Raw genomic sequence first — 22,042 nt, forward strand, 5'->3', positions numbered from 1 at the left:
TGTATATATATAGCCGGCCACGTGCACAGACGCACGGCAGAGTCCAGCCACAGACGCCACAAATGCAGGTGCCGGGCGCCTTGCGGGGCATGTGGGGCGACCAGGACTGGCTGGGGGTCTCCTGGACGCCGAGGGGCCTCGTGTTGGTGACGGGAGGCGTCGGCGCGGCGCTCCTCGTCGCCCGGGCCGCCCTGGGCTCGAGTCGCCGCCCCGAGTGGAGCCGCAAAGCCCGCGGCCCCCGACACCGCAGGACCGAGGCCCTGGCAGAGCTGCGACCCGGCCTGGTCCGTGCATTGCGGGCGGTCTTGGCGAACGCGCGCACTCGTTAACGGGTATCGGCTCGCATGAGATGATGATGATGATGATGTTGTTGATGTTGTTGTTGTGTTGTTGTTGTCAACAACGTCGATTTGCAAATGCGAACTCGCGCTTGGGAAGCGGTCGTGTGCCCGCGCGGGTGAGCGCTGCGCTGCGCTACGAACCCGGCGAACAGCTCACGGCCAACACCCACTGACGATTACGTGAACCGGTACCTGGGCCTCCCCTAGGTCGACTCGGCCTCATTATTACCCGATTTAGCGGTGTGTAAACATCACCACTAGGGAGACAAAGGCGGTCGGGCGTGGATGCTGGTCACCCACCTCGTGTGCCGTGCCGGCCTTCATAGGTACTACTCGCTAACAGCACTTGCCCCTACAGTCTGTTAAGGCTATACGGGGGACCTTTGCGTTTGTGCGCGTGCGTGCGTGTGTGCGCGTACACACACGTGCGTACACACACGCGCACGTGCGTTTATGCGCGCGTACACGTGCGTGCGTGTGCACGCGCACGTGCGTTTTTGTGTGTGCGCGCGCACACAAACACGCATGTGTTTGTGCAGTCGTGGAGACTTCATTAAGCTCCTTCCGACAGGCAAGCCAGCATCATGACTCAAGGTATGTTACTTTATTTTATATTTTATCTACTATACAGTATTTATTACCGTATTACATACATTTTTTTACTATTTACGAGTGTAACAACGCTTCACTTTATTGTTGGACCGTAGCACGTTTTAAAACATTGACCGTACGTGTATTTAAATACAGTACATTATTTTGTTCCGACTTACGAACCATCCGACTTACGAACCATCCGACTTACGTACCATCCGACTTACGAACCAACCACGGACACTGACCCCCGTTCGTGAATCGCGGACTGCCCCTATCCAGCATGCGTTGTCTCTCTAATTCCAACGAGCCCACACATCTTTCTGTACCGCGTCGGTTCATCTTGAAGGACGCTAAGTGGTACTTCATTGGGTGGCAGTCGCCCTCCAACAACAGCGGAGGGCAGAGAAGCGACGCTCACAACAACGGGCGGAGCGCCGGGCGGCTAAAACGCAGCGAGGTGGTGCAGTATCCCGGGAGCACAGGCGATGTATCTTGTCGGTCATCTCGGTCAAACCCGTAACACCTAGGTCTGTACCGTAACCTGCCAGCACCTAGCCAGTGTCAACCCAATGTGTAACAACACGAATGTATTCGTAACCCCGGTTGCACAAATCATCTTGTTGCAAGTGAGCGCATTTGGGGAGCGCTGTACTGCGCAACGGACCCGGCAAATTGAGTTCGATTCCCGAATATTTGGACCGGGCCTGGGCCTCCCCTAGGTCGGCTCAGCCTCAAATAAGTACCTGGTGCGGTGTGTAAGACATCAGCATTGGGGAGCCAAAGGCGACCGAGAGTGGAGTTGACCACACACACACACACCAATGTGTGTGTGTGCGTGCCGTGCCGGCCTTCATAGGTGTTATAGGTGTTCACGAACAGCACTTGCCCCAACAGTCCGTGGGATCTTTGTGTATATAGTACGTCAGCGTTTTTATTCTATAACACTGCAGTAGGGACACAGACGTGGAGAGGGAATAAGACGTGGAGAGACATAGACACACAGATGAACGCAGACCCGATGGCAGGCAAAGAGAGCATTTTATAGGCCCCAACATAAGTGTTGTCAATGTGGCACTGGTGCTGTTAACACCGTAGCTCTAATCCTATCCCAAACTCATACATGTGAAGTCTCAAGGATTACCCTTGAGACGGATTTCTCACGATGTTGAGGGTCTCACGTCGTGATTTGTTCACCAATCACACCGCCCCCGTTCATTACAGGGGCCCAGCAACTGCCGCCGATGGTTGAGGTCTCATGTGAAGGGTCAGCTCCAGAAGTTGTTGTCTTTACCTGCAAGCTTTCAACGAGAAAACAGCAAACTAGTAACAATTATCAACGGTTTCATTCACTATGGGGGTATTCACTCAGTCGCGTACATTAGCCAATTACTGCAATGCAAACTCATTTACTAAGAAGCCCTCTAAAACAATTTCGCCAACAGTATACTCGCCCTTGCCTGTGAGACAGGTTTCTGTGCCTCCGTTTCTTGAGTATCCCTCCATTTCTTGGGGTTTACCCTGAATGTCTGAGTTCTTGCCAATGTTTTCATGGAGTGGTCTCGCCGATTTGAACCCTTTGGGGTCGACACGTATGCTAACCCCAGGTTATTCCCCCGATTTTTCCGAAACATAGTAACGGCACGCCCATTAACACGCTCATTACAACACCCCGTGAGCCCCATAACAGCAATCCTTGATTGGCGTGGCGATGATTTCCAGAGCTGCACGATGTTTTTTTCACTGCAGTGTTTCCCGCTGCAGGCTGCAGGCGTTGAGGCCAAGGAGGAGATACTTGGGCTGTCCCTGAAGGAGCTGACCCAAAGGCTGCAGGACAACCAGCTGCTGCCCAGCGATGTCCTGCGGACATATCTGCTCAAGGTGCCTTCCTCGACTCACCTCCATACCTCTCGGATATGGGGAAACAGCATGGTCAACAGCCTGGAAATGCAGTTCCATAACAACCCCCCCACCCCTCCCACCAGCTGGGCCTGGTCTCACCGCCACTGGGCAATCTCGCTCCCCTCCGCTAGCCACGTTCACGCATTGCCTATCTCCTACCTTGAGGGTCTATCCCTCGCGCATTCACGGCAACTCGCTCTTAACCAGATTGCTTTGTTCAGAGAGGGTTGGCTTGGTCGGTGGCGGCTGTTAAAGATGTGTTTTAAGCAGATTGTTTAGGGTGTTGCGGTTTCCCCAGTGGGGACCGCGCATCCCCTGGGAGGTCGCGCTTGGAGGCTGCACGGTGAAAATGAGAATTTGTTTCGCTGGAGGCAATGTGCCCTTGATTGATGAGGTTGGGGTTGCAGTCGCAGCAGCCAATAATGGAGGAGTTCCTTGAGCAGAGCCTTTGGTTCATGTCTCCTGCATTGTTCACACAGTAGAATCGTCGACGCTAAGTCGCAGCCAAAAAATATATTTCAAAAATTGGTGGAAATTTGTATATCTTACATCTTTTTGAGGCAGTAAATTAATAAAAACATGACATTTTCTCACAAGGTTTTGTCCAGGGAGGGGTTAAACGTATATTTACATTTTTTCTTCGGTCATCCATTTCTCAACACAGCTGTGAGCGGTTGTTTGGCCTTGTATTGAGTGCTGATCTCTGTGTGGGTGACTGCTGCCAGGCGCTCGAGGTGGATGAGAAGACCAACTGCGTTGTTCAGTTTCTTCCTGAAAGCCTCACACAGGCTCAGGCTCTGGAGAAAGTGAATGCCTCCAGCCGGGGCCTCTTGCACGGGGTGCCGGTCAGCATCAAGGAGAACTTTGACATCCAGGTGACAGTGAGAAGCCTCTTCATGACGTGACTTCAATTAAAACTAGCGCTTAATTTTGGCCGGGTCTGTCTGGGTGGAATATTTGTACATCCGGTACACCACAGTCAGTATGATTTTACTTTTCTTAATTTGTTTACCTTTCTTGAACTTTGCACTACTATCATGTTTTTGTGATGTTTGTTGTTGTAACGTTCTTACCCACCCCTACTGGACATCTGTGAAAAAGAGCTTTATAGCTCTTCGGATTCCTCCAGTATAAATAAATATTCTGTATACCTTTTGCTATGACTGTGGCGACTTGTCACATTTCTACTCGAGGCTACCAGCGACCCAGAAAATATCCAGTGAAAAAGTAAGCCCTGATGAAAGGCCCATGACTTGTGTCAGTGGAAAAATATTCTCACGTCATGTGAGATGTTTAGCATCCCTTGCATTTCATGCATGTGACGTATCGTGTTTTACCATTCTATTGTTGTTTTGTAATGTGTATTTAACGAGCAGTGTCAATGGTGGCTTTGTTATACGCCGGTCTTGCAAAACAGGATGTTACATCCGAGCCGTATATCCTGGCTGTAAGATTTAACCGCAATGTCAATAAATCACAAAAGAGCAAGCTGAAATGGTGATGAATATCGTATTTCTCAATTTGTATTTTTTTCAAAACTTCTGATTGTCTTGTGCAGGGCTGCTACTCGACCTGCGGTTTGATTTGCGGGGTGGAGAGCCTTGCCGCGGAGGATTGTGTCATCGCAAAGGTTCTGAAGCACCAGGGTGCCGTGGTATTTGCAAAGACAAATGTGCCACAGTCCTTGTTAAGGTAAACCTCTCAAATCCCACTTTATCCACAGTGGACAGACGTCTCTGTGCACCAGGGGCCATGCCAGGATGTTATTTGTTTTTTTAAGTGAAGGCAGTAGGTCAAACTTTGGTATTTTCGGAGAGTGTGTCGCATCGCAGGCCATCTTACTGCCACAGACCTCTTACTGTGCGTTCCCTCATCTTGGCAATAAAGTGTAGGCATGCTGCACTGGGGAATGGTCTGACATTGTCCCTGTAAATAGAACACGCATCATGGTACAAAAGAGTGATCTTTCTTACCGGTGTGCAATCGAGTTGTGTGATTCTTTCAACAAACTGTGCCACAGCTTTGAATGCAGTAACCCCATCTTCGGGCAGACGAGCCATCCGATGGACGCGGCACGCTCCCCGGGGGGGTCGTCTGGAGGAGAGGGGGCGCTCATCGGGGGTGGGGGTTCCATCCTGGGCATCGGCTCCGACATCGGAGGCAGCATCCGCATCCCGGCGTCATTTTGTGGGATCTGTGGCTTCAAGCCCACGGGGGGGAGGCTTAGGTACCACCCAGCTCACAGGATGTTTGTGCACGCTGTGTGCGCGTGTGTGTGTGTGTGCGCGCGTGTGTGTGCGCGCGCGTGTGTGTGTGCGCGCGTGTGTGTGCACGCGTGTGTGTGTGTGTGCGTGCGTAAGGGGAGTGGTAGTGTCGCGGTTAGCGTGCTGTACTTCGAATCCGGCGACCCGAGTTCAATTCCCACTAACAGCCAACACCAGTGACAATTATCTGAACCGGTCAGGGGCATCCCCTAGGTCGACTCGGCCTCAAATGAGTACCCGGTGTGGTGTGTAAACATCGCTACTGGACAGATATAGGTGGCCGGGCGTGGTGTTGGCCACCCACCCCCTTGTGTGCCGTGCTGGCTTAATAGGTGCTCGCTAACAGCACTTGCCCCAACAGTCTGTTCAGGCTATATGGGGGATCTTAGTCTTTGCGTATGTATGCGCGCTGAGTGTGTGTGTTTTTGTGGTTAACGCACTGCGCTATGAACCAACCAAGCGGAATTCGATTCCCGCTCATGATTAACATTGGCGATGAATATCTGAACTGGCCCTGGGCCTCCTTTGGGCCGATTTTAGCATGAACTGAGTACCTGGTGTGATGTGTAAACATCACCGCTGGGGAGACAATGGTGGCTGGGCATCCTGTTGGCCACACTGCCCTTTGTACCCCGAACTGACCTTTGTCTTGTGTCCACAAGTTGAGTGTGTGTATGCATAATCAGTGTAGGGTGCGATGCGCTGAGATGTGAGACGTGGATGTGCTGTTGCAACAAGTGCTCTGTTTTATGCCTTGTGCAGTGCATTGTTGTGTGTGATATGTGTCAACTAAATGTTGTAAGTACAGAAGCACTGTGCATCCTAAATCAGCCCAGATTCATACTTGCGGTTCTTTATCTCACTTTTCCCGCAGTAACAAAGGCGGACAGTCTAGCATCCCTGGACAAAAAGGGGGTAAGAATGTTACATGTCGAGTTCATGTCTGTTTGGCCGTACGGTCTAAAGGCACCGTACACACCAGTTGAATTAGTTTTGCTTATTTTATTTTTTATTGTGCAGCCACATTCCAGCAGCAGTGATTCTGTCGGGGTGTGGCTGCAGCACTCGCGCTGCCAGCGAGACGCCACCTGAAAACAGGCCCGACATCGTGAAACAGAGTGGCTCTGCACGGCTACCGGGTGGAGCAGGCTGACGGCGCACGCGTTTCTCTGTTGCAGTGATACCTTCGGCAGGTCCAATAGCCCGCGACGTGGACGGTCTCGCCCTGTGCATGGAGGCACTCTTGTGTCCCAAGTTGTTCGCCCTGGACCCAACCGTTCCCCCGCTTTCTTTTGACAGGAAGGTTGGTCGCAGTTTAATCTGCAGTATCAACGTGCCACACACACACAGGCGCAATCATCGGTATCTGTGTCGTCCAGGCATTGCCTGGGTCGGTTGATAGGCAGTACCTCTCCATGCCTTATCTATCACTCTCCAGTCCTGTCTCCTATTTCTTAGGTCCTCCACATCATCGTCAGCACTGCCTTTCCACCTCTTCATTGGCCCTCCCACGTGGTCTGCTTCCTTCGATCTAATCTCAAAACACGATCTTGTAAATCAGATATAACTTTGCCCTATCGGTTTGAGAAATTACTCATTCCCCTAAAATATCACCGGTGTTCATGTTCATTACTGGATTGTCTTAATTTTTTCCCACAAGCTGCTTCTACTCTCGTCTCCTAGACTCTACTCCCTTAGTCTCTCCTATCGTCCACGTTTGCGCTGCATGTTAGTATGCCACACACACACACACACGTTTACATTTTCAAGTGTAACAAGCGCGTGTAATTTGCATGTCATTTTGCACTCAGATTTATGAGAACAAGAGCCCAATGGTGGTTGGCTACTATGAGGGCGATGGGTTCATTCAGCCAAATCCCAGCATGAGGCGCTCTGTGCGGGAAGCCCGGGCGCTGCTGGAGAACAACGGCCACAAGGTTCGGTCTCAACGAGTTCCATCGATTCAGCAACCCAACTGTATTTCCATCAAAATTAGAACTTAGAATATCAACAAAGACAAATAAAACCCCTTTAGAGCCTTTTTACCAGACTGTGTTGGTGCAAGTGATGGTAGCGAATACCTATTTAAGGCCGGAAGGACACACGACTGGGTGGGTGGCCATCTCCATGCCTGGCCCCCTTTGTCTCGCCAATTCTGATGTTGAGGCTGAGTAGAGCTAGAGGTGGCCCAGGACCGATTAAGTTATTCATCACCGATGTTGTCAGTGAGTGGGAATTGATCTCGTGTCACTGGGTTGGGAGCACAGCACGCTAACCACGACGCTTCTGCTCCCCACAACACATCATTTTCGACATGGACAAGTTAAATTGTATAAAATGAATTTGCTATGTCAATTATTTATGTAAACTACTGTATTCCATTGTCCAGCCAAGGGCAGGTCCATGGTATGAGCTCCCAACATCCCATCTAGTAATGGGTCAACCTAAATACTGTTGAAGACAGGAGTACCATCTCAGCTCTCCCTTGCATAGTAATGACTCAAGTACCCTCGGACAGAGTGGTGATGTGAGTCAAGGCTTAATTGCTCACCGTATATTTTCTGGGTTACTGGTGGACTGGAGTAGGCCTAGATATAGGACTGTGGAGGCTTGGATGACTAGGCCTAAATTAGGAAGTGAAGAAATATTTTCCGGGTCACTGACCTGGGCAAACCCAGCTGAAATGAAGCCCTGATGTTAGGTGAAGAGAGGAAATGGGATCGTATGAGATTGGAGGCGGGAGTTTGAGTGAGGGTCATGCCCTTGGGCAGGCAACATGATAATCATTTTCTGGGAATATGGTGCACACACATGCATTTAAATTTGTTGTGAATAATGGGATGTGCTTTCGCCGCGTGTGCAGTTGATCCCGTTTGAGCCGCCACGCCTGGAATACTGCCTCACCGAGTTGGTCATGAAGGCGCTCTTCGCCGACGGTGCCGAGACGCTGCTCGGGAAGTTGTACGTAGAGCACGATGGGCCGTGGTGACACAAAGAGGAGGCGTGTGGAAGTGACCGGGTGGCTCTGAGGTTTAGAGCGTTGAGCTGGCACCTCTGAGATCCTGGGTCCGATTGCAGGCAGCCTCGCAGGATTAATCTCGGTTCTCAACCTGGTCGCCGGTGACGACACAATAAAGCCTTCATATGATAAGCCTTCATATTTGGTGTTTTACACTTGATTTGGCTATTTTCCAGCTCTCAGAATTTAATATATCAGTTTGACTGTCACTGCAGAGTGGAAAATGTGCCTCCCACAGTGCAAATGATGAGGCCGCTTGAAGGATTTTTCACAAGCAATTCTATATAAAAAAAAATTGTATTTCTACGCAGATAATTTTTAGTTGCTTTATGTTTAATTTGAGTGGCGTCTGTTCGCTGACGCGGGTGATTTAGTAACTGTGGTGCTTCTCGTTGTTTCCAGTGCTGGGGATGTGGTTGACCCTAACCTGCACTACCAAATCAGCATGTACCGGATACCAAAGCTTCTATCCTGGCTGCTCAGCGTGCTCACAAAACCCTTTGTAAGCGACTCATTCCCGAATACTACAATTTGAAAAGGTCGATAATGACGTCCCAATGTTGAAAATGCGGTCACATTGCTGATCGGGTCATGTATGTGAGCGTGTGTTTCTGCGTATTCGTGTCTCAGGCCCCAAGACAGTCCAAGGCACTTCGCATGCAGGGTGGAGTAAAGTGAGCAGACTTTATGGATTTTTTAAAAATATCCACAGAAAATAATAAACCCACGTGGCCTCTTACTAGCACAGACCACATGCATTCAGGCGATGTTATTTATTGTGAAGAAAAGGAGCTTTGAAATTTGCAAATAAAGCTGACTGACACTTTCTGCCACTACATCAATCACACAGACTTTTTAAATCTTCTCATCTTTTTGTTTTTTTTACAGAAATGTTGCAGCACTGTGGAAACTCCATACAGCAATTGAGGTAGATTGATAGTGGTCGTGATGGTAAAACAGATAATGCTGCACTATTTTTAAAGAACACGGGTTCTTATCAACCTTGACTTTTCTTAGCTATCTTGAAATGTGCGTTGATAAGAAATACACAAATAAATGTCGCTTGGCACGGAAATTTGGAATGCACAATGGAAATAAGGGAAATATTCGGCTGCTTTGTTTAAGTATAATCACAATGAGTCTCATCAAAACAAAGCGCAGTATTTGGTTGCACTTTTCGAGATGTGCAGTCAGTAAGTCACGAATACCTGAGTGGTGTTTTCCTTTGATTTCGATTTTCTTCAGTTTATTTGTTTTGCTTTTGTAATTCCGGTGAGCCAGGTTCACTTTGGAAAACGAGACTCTCATCCCGGTCTCTGTTGAGTTCTCACCCCTGGTAAAACAAAATAAACTTGAGCAACTTGAACACCAACGCAACACGAAGGTCGTTTACATTCTGCGTTGTCGGTGGGTGCCTCTGCTTGGCAGGCGTACCGCACCGAGTTTATTTCGGCGTGGAGGGTGGCTGGGATAGAAGTGCTCCTGTGCCCGGCGCTGGGCCCCGCTCTAAAGATCGGCCACAGTGGAAAGCTCGGTGGTGAGGCCACCTCACGCTCCCACCTCTCGATTCTCACTTGCACGCTAGCTTTGTTAATCTGCTGCTGGATGAATGCTTCCCCATTCTTGCGTCGATTGTGGCAGGGGTTTGATCATACTTTAATATGCTTTGGTGTAGGGGGAGGCCAGGACTGGTTCGGATATCGCTATCCGCCAATGTTAGTTTGACCTGGGGATCGCTGGGTTCATAGCGCGCATTGGTTGGAGCTTGTGGAGTATAAAATGCTAATTTAAAAGCACTGTATTGCAACCAATTTAAACAAATGTTCCTTCAATACTCTGCGAGCAGTTATTTTAAATTACATTAAGTAAAAAAATAATGCATTTAAAAATCGTATTTTGACAAATAAAAAATCTGACTTTCACCACGATCTAATAATGCACTTCTTGCTTTTTTGCACAGCATAGCATATGACATTGAGATGCTTTATAAATTCACATGTGTTGTTCAATGTTCAAAAGAATGCTTTTTTTTATGAACCTTTGTGCTCTCTCTACCAGCGCTCACAGTCTTCCACATCTTGTACAACCTGCTGAATTTCCCGGCTGGCGTGGTTCCGATGGGGACGGTCACTGTGCAGGATGAGCAAGAACTCAGCGAGTACCGAGGCCACTACGGGGATATCTGGGAAAAGGCCTTTCCCAAGGTTTGTGACAACTCCTACCTGCAGAGCCTGCACATTCTGCACTGCCCTGCCGTAACGCCCGTAAATGTGGTCCTTTATAGACATCTGAGCCATTTGCTTTGGGTACGCTTCATTTGGCAGGGTTGCTGTCAAGATGGTTGACGTGCTTTAGAAAGGAAAAAACCTGTTGGAAACATGATATTTTGTCAGCGCCCCCCCCCTCTCATCCCTACCCCCAACTGTTCTCTTTTCCAAGTTACTGAAAACCACATGGAATCCCCAATCCGACACCCACCAACACACCACATGGGTACCCCGGGCCCCACCCCCTTATCCTTCAAACACCGTGCCACACAAGACCCCTCCTGCTTCGCTCAAAAACCATCACTCGAGGAGCCCCCCCACCCCAGCACCCGGGGCGCTAAGCCACACCACATGGACCCCACGTGCTCACTCCTGCCGCCCCGTGTGCCCCCTCCCTCCGTGCGCGGCTGCAGGCGGTGGCTGGAGGGGTGGGCCTCCCACTCTCGGTGCAGTGCGTGGCCCTGCCCTGGCAGGAGGAGCAGTGTCTGCGTCTGATGCGGGAGGTGGAGAACGCCGCACGCTCGTAGAGGAAGCGCACGCAGGGCCGTGATGCAACGTTTACAGGCTACGTTAGGTACGGCATTGGCATAGTGACAACGTTCTATCTCAGCCAAGGAAAATATCCATTGTTTGTCCTGCCATGACTTTGAACTCGTGGAGCAATAACATCAGCTCGTGTGCAGGTGCTATGTTCATTAGTACATTGAGGTACCATGAGCGATGGCAGCAGCTTGGGGAAGCCTTCATCCACCAGTGGATTAACCATGGCTGATGATGAGCCGTGTAATCTGACGTATGGTCTGCTTGGAAGGTGCCAACGCAGTTGCCCAGTAGGGGCAGCAGTAACCAGATTTGTCCAGATTTTGGCAACAATTTTTTTTGCGAGAAATTGTGTGCCAACTGCTGGCAGTAATGATGGTTGATGATAGTTTCCCAATAATTGTTGTACTTTTACCTCTTACATGCAGTACAAGTAATCTAAAAATAAACATTCTTTAATGTTGTATTGAATGACCGTGGTTGCTATGAATACCTGTAAATGATAAGTGTGGAGGTGAGGGTTGGTGGATCACGCAAATGGTGTGAAACTCCTTTTCCGTGGGCGTCAAGGTGCCATACCCTGGTTCGCCAGGAGAAGGCAGCTCAGTGAGTGGACTAATCGCCATCTGTTTCCATCCGTACGGAGACGGTGTTGGCCCCTCGCGCACGTGGGATTTCTCCGGGTGCTCCGGTTTCTTCAAAAAACATTCATTAGGTGGCTGAAAACATATTTAAATAAACATTCAATTGCAGGACCCTCCTGAAAAAGAGCCATATGGCCTAGTTTGGCTTTCCTGGATAAATAAGTAAATTATTATTCAGTGATGCAGCGATAAGAGTAGTGCATAATACGAAAGTAAGAATTTTTAATCAGCGCCCCAAGTAATGTGTTATTTGTATTCATATCTTGAAATTAGGGCATAAATATTTGAAATGGTCAAATATTTGTATTCATTTATAGTGCAATCCTGTTTCTTATGATGTCAGTCAATACCGTTTTGACCGATTCTCAAAAAATAAATATATCCGATTTTATCCCATCACCACTAGGTTTCCGCAGTTGTGCTTTACGAATCTGCGATGTGTTTTTGTGTTCTGCCATGTTTTCGCCACGATGTCCGACGTTTCAGCAGTTTTTGAAGAAACTCCCAGCACGTGGGGCGAAACATCACATCTTGCCGGAACAACACGTAGCACAACCAGATAACACATCTGAGAGCTAGTTAGTCCGTTCAGTTTAAACCGGTTTACCTGGCTGCATTTACACGGGGTGGATATCATTTTTAAGAAGCAACAAACCAGCTTTAACTTCTAAACGTGCAACTCCTATCCCTTTAAAAGCCTTGAAAACCCCATCAACAGCAAGTGCAATCGTGGCCACAATTGTCCATTCCAGACTCATGAAACTGATACATAGCAAGTACATTAGTTGGCCTGTGGCTGCCTGCTGCAATATTACCTTAAATAACACAAGATCCAACCTCTGTAGGCCCTGCCTCCTTTTTATGCCCCACCCCCTTTACTCCATAAGCCCCACCCCATTTTGTCACTGCGCCTTTCCTTTTTAAGACCCGCCCCTTCTTCTTCAGACTTCCCCCTTCCCCTGGACACGGGGGTTGGACAGGTTGTGGTTGGAGTTGGTGAAGGTGGCGTGGGCAGTGCACGGGTGCAGCAGTGGTAAGGGGTGTGCGGGGACTGTGGGGGTATGCGGTTGGTACAGTCGGTGGCACAGGTGAGTGCATCAGCCAGTCATCTCAGTCAACCCACGGCACCTCGGTCTGTCCCGCGACCTGTCAGCGGGCGTTCGACACTTCACGTGGACTTAAAGTGCACTTAGCCTGGCACAAGCGCCGTGGTGACGTCGCCGCCACCTAGTGGCGAATGGCGGTTGTTATGGATTGGTTCGGCTTCGCGATCAATATCGCGCTTCGAGTGGCGATACGGTCGTGCGTGATAGATCACAGATGAGGCAATGTGCATCCGCTCGCCAGGATGCGGTGACACGATTTAAAATAAGCACTTAATGAGACACACTCATTCGCAAACTATGCAGAGTACCGCCCCACCAAGTTGATTCCGTAATATAGTGAGAGTAACGCCTCTTATTTATGGCCCTATTATCTGTGACTCATGCGTGGCCACAATCGATCCGTGAAAATGCCTTTTTGCGGATGGAAATCCACTGGAGCGATGGCGCGATGCTTATGAACCGTGAGAGAAGACTTTGGTTCCCAGCCAATGCTAACATCATTGAAGAACGAGATGTAGACCGCCCATTGAGCCCCCTGTCTTCACCCAACCCATGTTGACCAGGGTGGTGAAGTGTGGCGTCAAAACAACCACCATGAGTGGCATGGCACGGGGAGACAATTCATGCAGGAGTGCGTTTGACGAAGCATTCATTCTCTCCATTAACGTGTTTTTGTGGTTGTTGGAGTTGTTGAAAATAGTTAAATTCAGAATGGCCCAGAGTGCAACTGCAGTCACCAATCTCAAATCACTCGACCACATCGTGCGAAACGCCACGCCGCCCGCTCCGATCATTCTCCGGCAGCATTCGTTTCAGAAAATTCACCGATAAACTCCTTGAAGCCCGCGTGCACCACGTTGGACCGATTATCAGCTTCCCCGACCGATGCTGTCCCCGAGGCGAGGACGTGGCGTCCTCTGGTGGCCACGCTGTGTCAATGTCTCTCATCGCCCCACTTTCCCTTGCCAAGCCGCTAAGACATTTTAAATGCCACACACACACACCCCACACCTCCGCGTTGGGGCAGTAGAGAGTTTGAGACCAGGTTCATGTTTTGCAGTTCCCTCTCCACAAATGCACCCACGGTTAAATAAATAAACATATACGGCGCATCATTAAAATATATCTGTCCCTCCACATACAAGTAAAATTAATGGAAAGTATTTTTTAAAAACATCCCATTCGCCGCACGGCCTTATTTTTGGGAGTGCATAATTTCCACAACATTGGTTCACTACAAGCAAACTTGCTTGTCTCACTGGGTCCTTGCATATAAACATTTGGCCTGACCCTGCCGATGAGACAAATGTTGAAACCGGTTCAGAGTTTTGCTTGCGTTGAACCAAATGCTGCTGCAATGATGCACTCCCAGAAGGCGGTGCCCCGGCTGATGGAATGTGTACAAACTCATTCCTGCGGAGGGAGCTGGTAGGAACGTTGGGTTGCTCGGTCAATGGCCAGGGTCAACGGCGGCGTGGTGTATTCCGAAAATATGCCCGACTGTGAGGGCGGGCACAAGCCGGCGTGAATAGGTTAAACGTTGAGTTTTATAAGGGCACCACGGGGTGACCAGCCCCTCCCCACCCAGCCCCACCCCTCCCAGCCCCACCCTCCCCACTCAGCCCCTCCCCTCCCCACCCAGCCCCACCCCTCCCCACCCCTCCCACCCCCCACCCAGCCCCACCCTCCCCACCCCACCCAACCCCTCCCTGCACGACGGACACAATAATCCCCTGTGGGCTGGTGTAACCAGGAGGTTCCTACCAGTAAAAGACACGTGTCGTGTATTGCTAATCCGGTGTGTATTGTTAATGCGGTGAGTATTGTTTTGTTAATGTATAAGGAGGCGAATGGTATGCCTACTGATTTTGTCACATTCTCCAGAGCGACACTGGTGATTGCTGTTGTATCGTAGCTTCTTCACACGCGGGCTGATAGCCGAATCGTGAACGCAGTCGTCGCTTGTGAGAAGCGAGCTTGTGGGTTCGCATCCTATTTATCGTTTTATTTTTGACCAAAAACTACCTTAGTAAAAAATCTTAGCACGTGAGCAACTTAAGCAGATTTTTTTTTTATTTCTGAATATTTTCATTTGTTGTAAAATTACGACACTGATATAACAACTAGAACACGAGTGTGTATTTTACTGCCCAAGTGTCGGAGAGGAGAGCAAAGCGGTTAACCCATTAAGTCGAGAATTCCGGTTCGAATCCCGTGCAAGGATTGTTTTTAAAATCTTGACTTAAAGCTTTCGTGACTGCAGGAATTCATAATATTTGGGTCTTTCGGTAAAGTCACGTAGATTAAAAGAAAAAAAAAACTACGACTTTTCGATCGCAACACAAGCGGTCATCTATGTGATTTTTAAAATCCATTATTTTATGAGTACGTAACGACGTCACCGCCAAGCGTAATGACGTGATCGTGAGAGAGAAGAGAGGGGTGAGGATAGGAGCCGAGGGATGTAGCGCCACCTCAGCAGTCTGGTGTGTCTCCCCCTAGTGCACACTCTGTGCTCAAACTCAGCTGTGACCTCTCGCTCGAAACTCGACTGTGGCTCTCCCCGGCCGCATTTCCTTCAGACTCCCTCGGCTGACCGCAGCTTGCGAGCCTTCTCCACCGACCGGACAACCCCCGGGAGCGATGAGCAGCAGCACGTGGCCCGGCCTCGCTCGCTTCTTCGCATCGCCGCTGCGGGCCTCGCTCTCGCGTCTCGCCTGCCCGGCGCCCCGCGGGGCCCGCAACGAGAGCGGCCACGCGGCACGGCACGACTCCCCCAGGCCGTGGCTGAGCTGCGAGCCCCCGCGGGTCGAGGCGATGGTGCGGGGGGACGTGGAGGTGAGCGAGGAGTTCGTGAGCGAGGAGGAGGAGCGGCTGCTCGTGAAGGACGTGGAGCCGACCCTGCGCAGACTCAAGTACCAGTTCGACCACTGGGACCACGTGAGAATTCGACGGCTGCGTTATCGCCCCCCATCCCGCCCGCGCTAATAACTAACATCAGCAGAGTTATTATTTGATGAGTATCGGATCACCAGGAAGGCGGCCCGTATCGTGAGCTAAGCGGGGTTGAACCTGGATAGTGCTTGGATGGGTAAACCACGACCCCATGCACGCCGGGTTATCAAAGGCGGTTGCGTGGCTACGTTTTTGACAGCAGAGGGCAGCGCAGCAAAAGCCATTGCAGTATTCCCATCGAGCTATCTGAATGCTCTTCTTGGTTCTTTCGGTAAAGTCACGTAGAAGGGAAATAATAAAAACAAAACATAATAAAATACAATTCTCACGTTTCGGCCCTTCTACGTGACTTTACCGAAAGAACCAAGAAGATGAATCCCTGCAGTCACGAAAGCTTGAAATCTAAATTAATCTGAATGCTGTCTAAGCTTGTCTTAGCCTGTGTCTAAGCTTCTGTGTCTGTGCGTTTCGCCGCCTTTTAGAAAGTGGCACTGACCGCGTGGTAAAGTTTTGTAAAAGAACCCCCACGTCCATCCCGCGGTGGAGTGTAAAACTCCTTGCACGAGCCCCAGTTCACCACGTGTTGCGGTTGGGGCAAAAGTGATCATTCCTGCTGAAATGAGAATTGAAAGGTAGTGCTCACCCCCATTTACAGTCAAGTGGTGGAAATTCCACATTCCTATGGCAGGGGCTAGTCCTTAGGGCAATTGGTATTCATGTGATCTTTCCCAGAGGGATGCTTGGCCTAGTAAACCCTCTACCAGGATTTTAACTCGCAACCTTTGATTGCAAGTTGTTCGCTCTACCGCCAAGGTTTAGAAATTCAGATTTCATATAGCCGATGAAGAACAACTATTGCAGATGCAGTCGTAATTGATTTAGCCATACAATTGCTTTGTCTGAGAGTCGATGATTGAGCCCAAACGCTTTGCCATCCGTCCCGACAGGCGATTCACAGATACCGCGAGACGGAGACGCGCCGCTGGGCGGAGGGAAACCGGGCCACGCTGGCACGAGTACTAGCCAGGGCCTTCCCACCGGGCACCGAGGTCATGCCACTCACACACGTACTCGACCTGGACGCAGCCGGGTTTATCCGCCCCCACGTGGACAGCGTCAAGGTGGGGCCCACATCAACCTCCTCCACGATAGCGCAGACCTACAAGGACATAGCTCTGATGTAAAGCTGTGTGCGCTACGCCATTTAAATAGACGCCTGTAGAACAGCAGTTAGACATCTCCTGCTCCTGACCGGAGTCATGTTGTACTGCGGATGTCCGCATCTGTAGGACAGAGCGATTTGCAGCAGTGTGCGGTACATTAATCGGAGTCAACATTGAGCCAGATGTATTCAGGATATGTCTCCAGCAGTGTGGAATAGGCAATTGTCGCCTAGTTGTTTACAGGTGTGCAGCGATGTAGATTAATGTAGGTGTTCACAACAATGTGCAGGCTAATGTACTGTAAATAGGCTGTCGACCAAGTCAATTGTCTGCAAACTTAGTACTGTACACATCCAGTGTAGCTTTACTGCAACCTGCATAAGAGCGGACATCTGCAGCAATTTTCAAAACGAATTGTCTGCACTATTGTGTACCAATATAGGTGTCCACCTGATCATAACCCCATACATGAAACGCTGGTTGAGTCGTGCTGCCATTGCGCGTCTGCAGTTTTGCGGGAGCATCATCGCGGGACTCAGCCTCTTGTCGGCCAGTGTGATGCGCTTCGTGCACGAGCAGGACCCCACCATCAGGGTCGATGTGCTGCTCAAGCCACGCTCCCTCTACATCATCAGGTGTGTGCCACGCCTCCTCGCACCCCTAACCCCCTGCTGTGCGCTCTGCACCATCCCGGCTCGTGTGGTCTGCACAGTTCTTTCACGCAAACGCGTTGCTGCCCTTTCTCAATCTGCTGCTGGCAGGGGACGGGTTCGTTACGAGTTCACGCATGAGATTCTCAAGGACGAGGAGTCGGTGTTCCGGGGTGAACGCGTTCCCCGTGGTCGCCGCGTGGCAGTCATCAGCCGGAACGTCCCCGAAGAGGAGCAGCTCGCCTGAGCCTGGGCAGTGCGGACTCTGGCCGTACGGAAAAATCTTATTGCCTCGAGGTGGCATTCGAACTTTGGAGGAACGTGTACGTGACCCTCAGCTTTTTATTGGAGACACTTGATGGCTACGTACAAAACAGCATCACATGGCATCGTCGAACGAGCAGAACAAAATATTGAGCGCATTTGTGTATATAATAAAAAAAAACTGACAGTAAGATTTACAGGACTTATGATGTTGAATAGCAGCCTTATATTCGATGTGCACACCCACACATGCGGTCCGTGCAAGTGCAGTCTTTACCACACGTGCCTTGGATAGCTACAGTATCGCTTAAATGTTTCGTCAGTAGATTTGCATCCCCGCGCTTTCATCCAAGCACCCAGCAGCAGATCGAGGTGAAGTCAGGGCGCCCCGTTGCTGCCGGACAAACGGAGGTCACGCGGTGGATCGCGGCTCGTGCGAGCGATGGTGGAAGGTGAAGGTGACGGCGGCGTCCCAGGCGGCAGTGAGCACGCGGTCCTGCAGGTGCCGCTTGTCCCAGCTGTGGTGCCACTGAGACAGGTTGCTGGTGCAGTCCGTGCCCTCTGCCGGCGGGCGTACCTGGATCCCGTTCACGCAGCGCCGGCACTTGAACCTGGAAATCAACACAGGGACGTTTCAAATGATCGCTCGTTCATGATTCCGACCATGTTAGACGACTTAAGGTTTGTGACAAAACAGCTTGGGATCCACGTGCCCCCAAGTGAGATAAAAATGAAGGAAATTATTCAGTTAACTCACGGTTATCTGTGTGAGGATTAACCATGCTTGAGAAAAAGATATCTGAGCCACTCCTTCCCATTACCCCAGATAATGAACGTTTGACTGTAATCTTTATTTGTGTAATAAATGAGTGTTGCGAGAAGTACCCTTTGGATAATATTTTCAGACTCGAGGCCGTATGATTTGATAGTTGAAAGCGCAAGGAAGCTGGCGAGCAAAGCGCTGCTGTAGAGAAGCGGTAGCGAGGCGCGTGCGAGTTGTCTGCGTCATACTTGTCGTGCGTGTCGCTGCTGGTGCTCTCGTTGAGCAGGAAGAGCTCGCGCAGCTCGACCAGGGAGAAGTGGCGCTCCACGTCGCGCTCCTCGTCCACCACGCAGCTGCTCAGCGCCTTCTTGTGCGTCTGCCGCTGCAGGATCTTCTCCTCTATCGTCCCCGTCTGTCGCACGCAAAACGACAAACATCCCCCGTTTAGCCGTTTAGACTGCGGTGGAGAAAGTGCCATTCGTAGGCACCAATTAAGGCCGGCATGGCGTATGAGGGAGGTGGCGTTGCCAGCACCACAACCAACCGCTTTTAATTGCAACAGCACAGATGTTTATACACTGCACCGGGTACCACATTATAAAAAATATGTACATGTACCAGACATTTGGCCAGTGGCTCTGCTCTGAAGAAGTGGCCATTGCCAGAAATGTCAGGCTATTCTGTTATAAGGCAGTGCTAATTATAATTGTGTCGAGTCAAAATGTTTCTTTATTTGCCATAGCATCCTCTCGAACTGTATATCAAAAACCAGTGATATACAAACGTGTAACTGTCATGGTACATGTGCATCAACTTAATGAATCATGGGTCCCACTGCAAGGAATTAAATAGGGGAACCTGTCCAATTTTACCCCTCTTCGTGGCCTGTCACCTTGACCCCTGTTGCCCGTGGGGGGCTCCATGTGCAGTTGCACCGCCTGCACACCCGCGACTTACGCCACTGGCCTGGTACAGCGCCCACGTAGGACTCACGGAGACGAGGCGGTAGATGTAGCAGCTCTTGCGCTGGCCGTCGCGCCACACGCGCGCCATGGCCTGCTCGTCGTTAGCCGGGTTCCAGTCGGGGTCGAACATCACGAGGCGGTTGGCGCCGATCAGATTCAGCCCGCAGCCACCCGCCTTGCTGCTCAGCATGAACACAAACTCCGGGCTCTGTGCAGGCAGTGGAAACACCCACCAACAAGTAAAGACAAACACCTCCCCGTACAGCCATACAGACTGTAGGGTATTCATGGCCGTGCAATATAACGCTGATAATTTTCGGTTATCGCGCTTGTTGTTCGGCACGATGAACCAGAAAACACATTGGAGAGATAGCCACAGTGTTGGGGAACTGTTGTTAGCAAGCAGCAATGAAAGCCATCATGCTGCATGGGGTGGTGGACGGCGAAGCACCATGCCCGACCACCTTTATCTCTCCAGTGCCGAGTTTTACACGTCACACCAGGTACTCCAAGACGGGTTCAGATATCGCTCGTCACATGTTGGCAGTAGCCAGGAATTTAACTCGGAGACACCAGTTTTGTAGTGCAATGCGCCAACCACTGCATTACTGCTCCCTAGAATAGATGCATGAATTGGCAGAGACGAACAAAAGGACGTGGACATTTGTGAGGTCATGCACTCAAAAGTACAAAAAATAAAACTCGATTACACCGAGCATTAAAAAGATGAAGCAGTCACCCACCGATGGGTTGTTGAATTGATCCACAACCTTTGCCCGCTTCTTTATGGACATGCTCCCATCCAGCCGCACGTACAGGTAGCTTAAATGCACAAAACATTTGCAATAACATGGGTGAAATTTATTCACTTGCCCATTGCTGTATTAGATCACGATTCTAACCCCTGGCTCGTGGATGTGCGTGGCACTACCATCCCTGGCCATTTGCACTGCTGAGAACCTCTTCTGCTCTGAAATGCCTTCATCTGGACATTTACCATATTGGCACCGCTCCCTCCGCCTTTCAGTCATTTTTAATAAAAAAAATGGCACATTCAATATATTACGTGGTTTCATATTTCTGTTACGCTTACACTATTACCAGTCTTAACGCTTCACCAGTTCTGTAAAATTTTTTTTTGCCGAGACCTCAAAAGTTTTGCCGCCTGATAAATAAACATTGGTTGTGATGAAACAAATATGAACAAAAAAAAGATCCCTCTTCTGTTAACAATCCTCACGACATGCACATGCTCACCCCCGGCTCCCTTTCTTAATTGTACGGCTTCGAGACACACTCAGATGGATTTAGGCGCTGGAGAAATCCCAACTTGTACTGGAATGGTGCCCACCAGGGCTTTGTCCTCACCTCCTGGTCCGGCACAGCCGCTCAAAGAGGTCAAGGGTCTGCGTGTAGTTGGAGACGAGCACCACCTTGTCACTCGTGGTGGATCGCGTCACGGCCAGGATGTAATCCAGCACCAGCATCTTCCCTGCGGCACACAGTCACGGTAAAGTCACGGTAAAGTCACGGTAAAGTCACGGTAAAGTCATGGTAAAGTCACGTCGAAAGGAAAGAATAAAATAAAACAATTAAATTCTCACGACGTTTCAATTGCAACACAAGCAATCATCATCAGGTGTGAAAACCACAGCAATATATATTTTTTAATATGAATCCCTGCAGTCGCGAAAGCTTTAAATCGAAATTTCACCACCCATTGTTTACAACCAGGCCGACGCATTGCAGCTGTGGGCTGCTTCCACACGGGAGCAATGCAGCCTTTTGTAAGGAGACGATTCTTGGGTTCCTACACGACACAGGTAACTGTCTATACAAGCAATGGTGGCCACGTTGTTTGATCTTGAATACAAGACGAGTGTGACGGTGCAGTGTGGGAGCATATGCCGGGACGGCGTATAGCAGCATTTGCCCTCCCATACCAACCCCTATGGCCCCCCCCTCCCCTTTTCTGTCAATCTACAAGAGTAAAAAAAAAAAAATCTTGATAAAATAAACCATATCTTAGAAATAATACAAGGCCAGCCCTTGTTTATTTCATAGGCGACGAGCTCTAATTAGAATCTGCTGCTGAAAACTCAACAATGAGCTCGCGTCACCTGAGAGTTGCGGCTCCAGGAGCTTGGGGTGGTACCCGGCAGGGAAGAGCTCCAGGGCCCCCTCGAAGCCCTCCTCTCCCTCCACACACTTGTCAAAGATCAGAGATGGGTCTGCGTGCAATAAACAAAACTCACAATCTCGCGATTCTCTTTAAACTTGCCGACAACAGCTGTGATGCGTACCGTCAACGTGCACCGACCTCCGATAAAGCATCTGGTGGGAACCTCGCGTGCACGTGGGGATTGGAACAGCGAAGAACTCACGGTTGCACAACTTCTTGAGCTGCGTGATGGAGGAGAGGGAGGACGCGCTCATGGTGCCGTTCTTTGCCATGCTCAGCTCGCTCGCAGTCTTGTTCTGTCGCAGGAACAGCTTGTAGAGCCCCACTTGCAGCGCCGTCAGCCTGTGACGGGCAGCACACGGCGTCATCACACCGGCACGTTGGCACCCGTACCCGCGCAACCGTTCGCTTGCCGTTGGAATTTTT

At 50.1% G+C, this 22,042-nt stretch overlaps 3 protein-coding genes across 5 annotated transcripts in view; 2 read left to right on the forward strand and 1 right to left on the reverse strand.

Annotated features, from left to right (window-relative positions):
- On the forward strand, nt 1-15,342 carry FAAH (fatty acid amide hydrolase). Of its 3 annotated transcripts, XM_078605660.1 has the most exons (16): nt 5-284; nt 2,697-2,813; nt 3,560-3,709; nt 4,393-4,526; nt 4,855-5,061; nt 5,973-6,013; nt 6,277-6,401; nt 6,910-7,035; nt 7,962-8,059; nt 8,520-8,619; nt 8,748-8,791; nt 9,006-9,045; nt 9,546-9,654; nt 10,176-10,321; nt 10,798-10,958; nt 15,257-15,342. In XM_078605660.1, exons 1-15 carry the CDS (start codon nt 63-65, stop codon nt 10,909-10,911), a joined length of 1,773 nt encoding a protein of 590 aa, XP_078461786.1. In that variant the 5' UTR covers nt 5-62; the 3' UTR covers nt 10,912-10,958; nt 15,257-15,342. The 3 variants fall into 3 exon arrangements, 2 of the variants coding, with proteins under 2 accessions (XP_078461786.1, XP_078461785.1); XM_078605659.1 differs by lacking the exon at nt 15,257-15,342 and having other exon boundaries at nt 10,798-11,395; XR_013587335.1 differs by lacking the exons at nt 9,546-9,654; nt 15,257-15,342 and having other exon boundaries at nt 1-284; nt 10,798-11,395.
- Nucleotides 15,318-18,587, forward strand: LOC144726770 (alpha-ketoglutarate-dependent dioxygenase alkB homolog 7, mitochondrial-like). The gene is made up of 4 exons (XM_078605662.1): nt 15,318-15,614; nt 16,577-16,750; nt 17,303-17,427; nt 17,554-18,587. Exons 1-4 carry the CDS (start codon nt 15,318-15,320, stop codon nt 17,687-17,689), a joined length of 732 nt encoding a protein of 243 aa, XP_078461788.1. The 3' UTR covers nt 17,690-18,587.
- Nucleotides 17,767-22,042, reverse strand: part of RAD54L (RAD54 like) — an 11,830-nt gene continuing 7,554 nt past the window's right edge. Inside the window, exons 13-19 of the mRNA XM_078605658.1 lie at nt 21,819-21,958; nt 21,555-21,665; nt 20,803-20,926; nt 20,178-20,256; nt 19,463-19,642; nt 18,718-18,881; nt 17,767-18,317 (exon numbers count right to left, since the gene is read on the reverse strand). Coding sequence (XP_078461784.1) covers nt 18,119-18,317; nt 18,718-18,881; nt 19,463-19,642; nt 20,178-20,256; nt 20,803-20,926; nt 21,555-21,665; nt 21,819-21,958 — 997 coding nt within the window. The 3' untranslated portion in view covers nt 17,767-18,118. The remainder of the gene's footprint in view (nt 18,318-18,717; nt 18,882-19,462; nt 19,643-20,177; nt 20,257-20,802; nt 20,927-21,554; nt 21,666-21,818; nt 21,959-22,042) is intronic.

Source organism: Lampetra planeri, chromosome 24, assembly GCF_965212315.1.
Source record: "Lampetra planeri chromosome 24, kcLamPlan1.2.h2, whole genome shotgun sequence".
Taxonomy (NCBI): domain Eukaryota; kingdom Metazoa; phylum Chordata; class Hyperoartia; order Petromyzontiformes; family Petromyzontidae; genus Lampetra; species Lampetra planeri.